General features: G+C 33.5%; 1 protein-coding gene across 1 annotated transcript; it reads right to left on the minus strand.

Annotated features, from left to right (window-relative positions):
• Window positions 1-2,037: 2,037 nt before the first annotated feature.
• On the minus strand, window positions 2,038-8,089 carry LOC111692604 (UDP-glucuronosyltransferase 2B9-like; the record flags this gene model as incomplete). The annotated part of the gene is made up of 2 exons (XM_023456671.1): window positions 8,016-8,089; window positions 2,038-2,836 (listed from the first exon to the last, which is right to left on the minus strand). Coding segments are annotated over exons 1-2 (873 nt in total), but the record flags the coding sequence as incomplete, so codon positions are not given.
• Window positions 8,090-10,028: the final 1,939 nt, after the last annotated feature.

The raw sequence follows: 10,028 nt of genomic DNA on the forward strand, positions 1-10,028 counted from the left end.
GTAGTCTTGACAGGCAAGTTTCTCTAAACGGTTTTATACATACAGGCGAAATTTTGTACCCACTTATAATAATTCGTACAAACTAGAAAACATACAATGATTGGATTGGTATATGCGTGTAGTGGACACTAAAATAGTTGTTTTAACGCAATTTACCTTTACACCAAGTTGCGATTCGCAATGAGAATTATGAGGGTAAATTAGGGTAAATCAAATATAAACGGCATTTTATTTTTTAAAAAAGTATTTATTGAAAAATGAAAGGCAAATATAATTTATTTTTCTACATTGTTTGCTGCCTTAGAAATACATTTTCCCAGTATCGAAGAATGAAACTGGTTACATCAGGAGACAATTGCGTCCTCGTCATCTTCAAATCGTTGACCTCCTAGAGCCTCTATAAGAGGCCCAAACAAATGAAAATCGGGCTTCTTCTTCTCCTAGTGGTTGGTTCTAATAAGTTCCATGGCACCGAGGCCTTATCAGGTCTATTGTACGTCCCACTATTTAGTTCTATACAGTAAGTAGTTTTGTTGTTTTAACAAAGCTCTTGTCGACACTCCTTCCTTGTCGACACTCACCCAGGATATGCATAGGGATTTCACATACTTGGTAGACCGGACTGTCTACAAGTTTTAGCTTCAGTAGATGTTTCGTAAAGTGACAGTGTATTTCTAGTTTTGAGACCGTTAGAGCTGCAATATGGGGCCTGACGTTGTGGAGGAGCTCTATGGCTGACTCTCCCCACTCCTAATGACCCCACCGAAGCATCCTAGAAGCGCGAGCCCAGTCCTACCAACATAGACGACCATGAACAAAAATCCCGTTTATACATATTTGATTTACCTGCGTATTTTGAGTTCTAGTTTGGAAAAACATGTTCTTTTCCAAATTTAAATTGCGTTTACTAAAAACTTTAATCAAACGCTATTTTGTAACTTCAATGTCAAAGAATGTTAATAGTAACAACGATCATTTCACGTTTACTAATACTCCAGTCGAATTAATTAAATTAATTAGAGTTTGAACGTAAACAAAGTATTGACATAAATTGACAAAATATGAAGAGAGTCCTAAATATATGTGAATATTATTATATAATAAATTACCTGATCGTTATAAAAACATCGCTTGTAATAAAACATTTAAGAAACAAATAAAATATTATTTAACTGAAAACCGTTTTTACTCAATTAATGAGTTTTTGAGCATGTATTAGTGGATCTTCGATTATGTTTATTGTCGTTTTGCTAAATTATATTTTAGACTGTATTATGTAAGTTTTAAGTTTTATACTAGATTTAGTACTTATTATACACATTTTGTGTTACTTTGTAGTTGTGTTTATGATAAATATTGCATTTTGTACTGACTAATCCTATACCAACAGTTCACCAACCTTCAACAAAATTTTACAAGGCGTTTCACAGTTATTTGAGATTTTTTTTTAATTTCTTTAATACCCTCTAAACAAAGTAAAGGGTAGAGGTAAGTTGAGTTAAATCTGTTTATTTTGATCAGAAAGCAATATTCGTTCATTCCATATAAAGCAATATTTAATGCATTTGCAAAAATTAAATACGGTATATGGTTTTATTAAATCACAAATTTCAATATTCTTCAGATATTTGTTCGAAAAATTTTAATTTTATGTTTTTGGTTACAAAAAACATGATAACATTTTATTTATACTTTAGAAACTTAAAAATTTAATACAAAATGGCTTCTGAGATATTAAAATAACTCTTGATCTGTTCCGACCCTAAAAGTAATTGCTTTGTTACATAGCCAATTACAACTTTTAATTTCTGAGAAAGCTTAATTAGCTTCAATAAATAGATATTTATCTTAACAACCACGTGTTTATCTGAATACAATACAATGTTGCATCTGTATTTAATAATAATAGTTTTTTCATATAAGATGTATTTAAGCGCTTTAAAAAATAATGTAGCTGTTAACATTGCACTATAAAGATAATGGATACAAAGCACAATATATTTAGTTATTACGAAACAAATCGTTGTTAATACGTACCTGAGATAGAGGTTTGGCAGACTTATCTCTCATACTACCGATATTGATTGTAGTGGGACCAATAGCTCTAACATGTTGCAAAACTGGATTCACATTAAGGAAAAGCATGTCGACGTTGTCCAATAACTCGTTTATTGTTGAAGTAGTGTTGAAAAACTTGGCCATAAATTTGTTCTTCAAAGGAAAACTAAAGTAATCGTAGAATAACATTGTATATAGGTAGTAGATCGTACTTGTCACCCTTTCTTTAAAACTCAGAGGATAGACGAACGGTGATCCCAAATCAGGATATAAACCAGGATGCGCAGGATTTCCTATTTCAGTGTGGAATCTTGTGAATACTTCTAAGGAGCTTATTAAAATTGTAGGGCAATTATATATTTCTGAAAATGCTAAAAGCTCAACATAAAACCACTCCACAAGAAACACATCAAAGTGTCTCTTTTTGTTATGTATCAAATCTTGAAGTTGATGATGAGACAATATTTCCTGGCTTGTGTTGAGTAACATATCGTGTACCCATTTATGAAAGTTCCACATGGTTAGTGATTTTTCAGCGACGGTACTTATGTCTGCGTAGAATTTGTAGAGCCATTTCGCGTCGATTTCCGTTAGATTTGTTAGTTTTTCGTTACTCTGTGGATCTGTTGTAACCACTGTTACTTTATGGCCTCTTAAAGAAAGTTCTTTCCAAAAGTCAAAGAAAGCTATTTGATGGCTGTATGACGCAGTTGGCACGATTGCTAAGATGTCGGCACAAACCGCGAAAGACGCGAAATTTATAACTAAAACTGTGTATCTGAAGAACATTTCGAATGAATTAAGACTTTACTGATAGTGGGCCTTATTTATATACAGCGGTGTAATAGGATGTAAAAAATTTCCATTGAAAAGCGGTTGGAGTGCACAATGACATTGTCAATATTTTAATGACTGATCTTATGTTAAAGTCGATGAATAGCACGAGTTTAAATTACTTTACGTCCCCAAATTTTGCTAATACGCAATAATCTACTTTTTTTAAGATATGATGTTTAACTCTATATTTAATTATCATGTTTCATATCACTTAAGCAACAGATATAATTTTAATGAAACTGCTTAGTCATAGTAACTAAGTTCAATAATTGTGATAACAATGACACTCTTTTATTGTTGAACCTTTGCCACTCGTATGGCCTGGCGAAAACTATTACGGCTTGCACAAGAGGTAATTCATGCTTCGACAATATTTTCACAAATTTTGATTGTAATGTGTAACCTGAGGGGTTATTTCATTAACTATCTATCTACCGTTATGACCAGTATCATAACGAGTCTGGATTTCAAAAGAGTTAACTATTTAATTCTCGAAAGGGATAATTATCATTACCTTTTAATTAATACGTGGGAACTTAGAAATGTTGTATGTTCAGAGAATGAATTTCAAGCACTTACCAAGCATTGCTTACGTAGAATGTAATCCAGTGACTGGCTGTACAGGGTGACACTAATGTTGAGAGAAACAAAAGGAAACACCAAAACTTCCAGGAAGGGTTTTAATAACAGTACAAAACATACAAACAAAATAACAACACAACGACCCGAACAACATTATTAATTAATTTATTGACACGCGACAGCGTACCGAGATTCAGGAAATGCGAGATTCATAGCAAAATTTGGAATGACTATCCATTATTAAATTAACCCGAGACTCTAAAACTAAGTCGACTGCTCAATGTGGAACCTAAGGAAGAACTTTCTTTTTCTCGTAGATCTCTCCTGAATTCGACACTTCGCGTCGACACGCCCGTTTCTTGGGTCCAGACGTTTCTGTTCTTATCTTACTGGCGGGAACCCTGGATATCGGGACGCTTTGGCATAGCTATGCCATGTTAATAATTACCTAATTGACTGGACTTACATTTATATAAATAATTTTGAGACTAAACTTACAAATAACCCTAGCCTCTAGTTACTCCGTGTAGCGTTATGGGACAGATTAGTCGATCTCATTTATAGCTTGGAAAATCCGCCAAAAACCAGCTATTTGATCTGTTACTTCTTTTCCAATTACTATCAATTTAACAATTTGGTTTAATTCTACTTTGGAACCTCTACGCTCTTCTCGTGGTTTCGCGCGTTATTAAAAATACCGATTTTTCTCTTTATACCTGCTCAACACATGGCCCCGACTCTAAGTGATAATTTTTTTCCTTTTGACATATACTTTTTGGTGAAATAAAAAAATCTGTAATCACAGTTCAAAAACATGCTCAAAAATGCAAAAACAATAAAAAATAACTTGCAACAATGAATTTTTCAGTAATTGTTGATAATATGTTAATTAAAAAATATTTCAAAAACTGATTACACCATTCAATTGTACGGAAAAAATACAAAAAAACTGTCTCATTGTTTGACCTAAAACTTTACTTTTGTACAGTATTACTACAAACATAAGTGGAATAGTGAATAAATAAAATAAATAATAATTTTTTTTCCGTAGGATCGATTAGTGTACTTATTTTTTTTAATTTTGACGAATTCATAGATATACAGTGTGTCCAAGAAAAGGATGGGATAACATTAGGAAACGGTAAGAGATACGAAGTGGCTCAAATTAGAAAAAGTGTTTTTTATACCTAACAATATGCCGTTTAGAAAGTTTTAAAATGCCGGGTAATTCCGGAGATATCCGAAAAAAACCGAAATTTTGCAAAATTGTTTAATTTTTTTTCTGGCTATTTGAAAACGAATTTTAAAGTAAATTGCATATTTACATTGACACTTTTTTCGCTCTGTCCAATGGCGTCAACATTTTTGCAATCCGACGTTTCGTCTTCAAGGGGCCATCATCAGGTTAATTTTTTTAAACACGTCGCTGCTATTTTTATGACAAAATCTAAAGTCATTTTTAATTCTGAATTAGATGATATTACTATTGTAATCGCCTCGGTAATCGCTTAAAAAGGTTTTCAGTTATCATTTAAAATTTTTCCTGAGTACGGCTCTGAACGTTTTCAAAATATCTATTGGAGGAAGTTATAACTATAAAANTTAGTATAAATATTTGTTTACAAAAGAATTTAAAAATATAAAATTTTATGTTAAAAAGTAGTACTTTTCCATATTTTAAAAATTTAGCTCTGGAATTCTAAATTAAAAAAAAATAAATTTTTATCTATCGGAATCAGAATAAAAGTTTACAGTGTAACAAAAGCTATATATGTAACGTACCTATTTATATAGGGGGAATGAAAAATAGAAGAACAGAAGAATAAAAACCTGGCTGAGAAATATACTATGGTACAAAATCGTCTCAATGACCTAGCCATGATGAGTATACACAGAAAGCTTATTTTTGACAACCATGAAGACACTTGAGGGTTGCTTTCGCTGTACAGCACGAATAAAACGTTCTCTCAACAGTAATATTAAAGTATTTTATTGAAAACTAAGTTGTACACAAAAAGACGTGTTGACGGGGTGAGTGTTCGTTGGAGAGTCCCTGTGTGTGGAGTCGGTCGTAGGTATATGAGTTAGCCGTCCGCCGTAGACCCTTCCTGGAACGCTGGCGCTCTTGACGTAATGCTTAAAAATGGGTCACCTGCGAACATGTGTACCCACAGATATTTATATATTTTTTTATTTTTCTTGTATTAAAAAGGTTTCATTAACTATCTCTATAACAAATTAATGCACTGTACGTATTTCTACCTATAAATTATATTTCTCCCATGTTCTCTTTTATTTTCAGGTTATAGTGTAGTAAAACAACCCTAGGTTCGACAAAAAATAAGTAAACGTAGTTGTGGCCAAAAATATGTGTGATCGTCATAAGGACTACCTACGTTGTGTGTATTTATTATTTTTTTAATGACCGGAAGGCGCTGGCTACTAACTTTGTGGAGGGGATGTATGGTTTAATTATACAAAAACAAAAGCAGGGTAAATACACCTAACTTTTATTTACATACAACAATCTTCAAATTAAACATGTGACAAATATAAAGAACAACAAAAACGTTAACAACCATTCAACATAAAATGAGAGTGCCAGGCTCACCTAGAGCTCCTGCGGGGAAAGAGCATGGCAGAGAAACCCACGATCGTTGCTCTTACCACCCAAATATAAATACAAAACAACCGCTAACAAAAGGCATACNTATTTAGGCTTCCTTCCAGAATTTCCTACCTAAGTGCCTGTTTTTTGTGCTTCCTTCTATCGACCGTTAATATTACTTTTTCATTGTTATACAACACCTATGTAACAGGTGACGTCGAAGTTGATAAGATAAGTACGGTTTTGCACAATAGCATCTAATTCCACTGGAGTATAATATTAAATGTTATTCTTTTATTACCAGGAACGTGTAAAACCGCGAAATTCTTAAATTAATTGTGCATAAAAACAACACATTTTTCTCTTCTTTCTTCTAGGATTGCACTTTTTGATAATATATCCTGTATATTTTAAAGGGCATCTCAACATCTGTACGTTGCAGTTCTCCATCACATTCAAATGAACGGGTAAATTTAAAATCGCTTTCTTTTTGTTCTATGGGGCAAAAAATTAATTGCACTTCAGTGTTATTCCCCTCTCTTTTATCAGAGGTAATCGTTCAATTTGCCGGGAACCATTTATTTAACTCTAGCGGCCCTTCACCGCCAGATGGCCGCCCTTCAACCGTCCCGTCAGCCATTTTGATTGCTCGCCTCGCTCCCAAATGAAAAATGACCCGGTTTATCCTCGGGTGATAAATATCGAAACCGAGCTAGGAATACTATTGACAATAGTACCGTTTATATTATGTGGATAAGCGACCGTGCGAAAAAAGACGCGGGAAAACATGTTGCGCCACGCTGAAGTTGTGGATATATCACAAAAAGTAAGGGAATATTATTATGTTATCAGAAAGCGGACGGATATTTCGACAAACGTATTGTGAACAGGTCACGGGTACCAAAAAATACTTTACTCCAGGTGAATTCGTCCAGAATCAAATCATATTTTCAAACATCCCACTTCTGATAAAAATAATAGAGGGCTTTGGAGAAACAAAAGCGTAGCGGAGAAATGGTTGGTATTTTTTCGAATGTTTCGCTTAGCCCGTCTTTGTTCTCGAACGAGGCTAATGATTATTTTTTTGTTATTAGTCCCGCTTCATGTCCATCTAGTGCTTATTTTCATTTTTATAGTGAGTTATAGCCTCTTGATATATTGAGCGGCTTTGTACATAGTTATTTTTGTTTTTCGCTTGACCAAATGCTCGAACGATCATTTGCCACTAAAAATAATTGCTGGATATTATTTTGCTGAAATCCAATAAATCTTTTGAAGTGGCTCTTTGACGAAAGCTTTTTTACGCTCTGTGAACCATGTAAGGACATCTCTACAGATGCTTGTGCTATTTTTAAAACTTACGTACAAAAAAGGGCCCTTATAACGCCTTTCTTTCGCACTTTTTTTTTCTCATCAAATGAAATTATTAATAATAAGAAAAATCGATCAAGAACTTATTAAGTATTATTTAAGATAAAGTGTAAAAACTCATTCTTTATTGCATGCACGGTTTGATTAAAAACATGAGGGATCTTTTGCTTTCAGTATTTTTCAGTATCTAGTGCAAATTCTCAAAAAAAATAGTAGATTTTTCATTGTCACTTTGATGAATTAAAAATTTTAAGTAATCATTAGTAGGATGTCATAATGAAGAGATAGTGTGTGTGTTTTATTTCACAGGCTTCTACGAAAGCGAATTGTACGAGATTTGATAAAAAAGTAACGGAAATTTTCAAATTGCGCGTGTTGTATCTTGTCTATAGAGTTGATTCTTTCTTTGTATATTGGTAGCACTGTTTTCAGGAAGGTCAAGAAGTTATTGAAGATGAGGCGAGATCTTGTCAAATGTGAAAGTCCTTCTAACCGTTTTCTTCAAGAATACGAGAGACAACTAGTGGATTTTCCACAACGACAACGCACCGGCACATACCCTCTGCTTATCCAATAAGTCTTGGCGAAACACACCACCGTTGTGATGCCGCAACCATTCTGTTCTCCGGACATGACCCCTGTGACTTTTCCCAATTTGCAAAACTCAAAAGGATACTCAAAGGACAACGTTTTTCAGCAATAGATGAGTTAAAAGCGAAATCGCAAACCATGCTCAAGACGATACCTAAAGAAGCGATGCACCAGTGTTTCTCAAACTGGAAACTACGTTGGCATAAGTGGGATGGGTTAAAAATTTAAGATAAAATAAATACTTTATGAGAAAATTTACAATTCACATTACTTTTTGATCAGACCGCGTATAAAAAAAATTCACTTTTGAGACTATAGTAGATAATAGTACATAACAAGTAAAAGAGGCCTAAGACCTACAAAGATACCAAAAAGCGACCTGTATTGCAGGTTTCTCATAGCCATGAAAACATGGCTAGTGTCGCCCCCATGAGAACAAAAGCAAATTTTTGAACGACGATATTGCAGGGAAAAAATCTATCTTCTATCTAGTCGGGGCCATGTAGCCTCTAGAGTAGTTGTTTCTTGCAATTCCTCACGAATCGTATTACAAGCTTGCGTATTACGAGGACGTGGCAATGTTGCAACGCATGCCAGCGAATTGGATACGTCGCGCTGAGGCTTGTGTGCAAGCAAATGGTGGGTTCATTGAACATCTTCTATGAAAATCAGCAGTTCTCAAAAGGTGGCCCCTTGCAATGTTGAGGTAAGTCAGATTCTAAAATTACATTTTACTCAACAGAAATTCGTGTGTTTACCTCATTATGACATAACGGACATGTGGCAAAAATATTTGACATAAGTTTATTAACACCAAGTATTATATGAGTGAGATGTTATTATTCGACATTTTGAAGGAAGGGTACGAATTCTTTTTTAGATGACATGAGTCGTTTTCAGAAAAAAAAAAATTTTCACGATAAGGTCAAATACAGCAAAAACTGTGTTTTTCGCACTATTAGGTTAGGATATCTTGGAAGCGTGACGTGATGGAGCAATTCTGAGATCGGATTCGGATTATACGCAAAAATTACTTCGGAAATTCAGCTGGTCTAGAACAAACACAACCACTTTTTTTTCAGACCTGTGTTATTCTTCTTTTTTGAATAAACCCCGTATTTAAGCATTTCTCGAGTTCTCGAACAACTTTGTTAAATACAATTTTTAACGAAACACAAATTAAAGGCACTTTACTTAGGGTATGTTTTATTACTTATTTGATTACTGCCCATGGCTTCCCAAGATAAGCAAAACTTTTTATCAGGAATAACTTTTTCTTGAAAACTCAACAATAAAAAAGTGCAAGCAAGAGTGTGGTACCCCATCCGAGGACACAGGATATAATACGAATAAATAGTTATTATAGTGTCTACTGCTCCTTGAATCCCTTGAAAACCTTGAAAACTCCTTGAATGGATTTAATCTACTTGAAATACTTGAAATTTCCTTGAATCGAACTAATGATCCTTGAAAAATTTTTTCGAAATCATTTTATTTAATTACAATTACATTTAATGAATTTAATTCTTTTTCTCCTTATGTTATGTTGAATCCGAAAATTGCTAAAATTTGGATTCAACTGGCTTTAGAAGTTTTAGTTGAGCATAACCACTTTGGTGAACTTATTGTTGAAGAAATTAAAAAGGATTACCTTAAATTTATAGAAAATGACGCTGTAAAAAAAGAATTAATAAAGTTTAATGAGAAAAAACATCAGCTAGATGAATTTCTTATGAAACTGTGGGCTGAGCAAAAAATATCTGCGAATTTTGTCGAATTTGTAAAACGAATATTAGTATTTTTCATGGAAATGCTGCTGTAGAACGCAGTTTTTTTTCAACAAAGAATTCCTAGTTGAGAATCTACAAGAACAAAGTCTTATATCTCAAAGATCTGTACATGATTTTATTATTGTTAATAATAACGGTGATGTAAAAAATATTAAAATAACTAAACCAATGATTACTGCTTTTAAATCCTC

Source organism: Anoplophora glabripennis, unplaced genomic scaffold, assembly GCF_000390285.2.
Source record: "Anoplophora glabripennis isolate ALB-LARVAE unplaced genomic scaffold, Agla_2.0 scaffold2187, whole genome shotgun sequence".
Lineage (NCBI taxonomy): Eukaryota > Metazoa > Arthropoda > Insecta > Coleoptera > Cerambycidae > Anoplophora > Anoplophora glabripennis.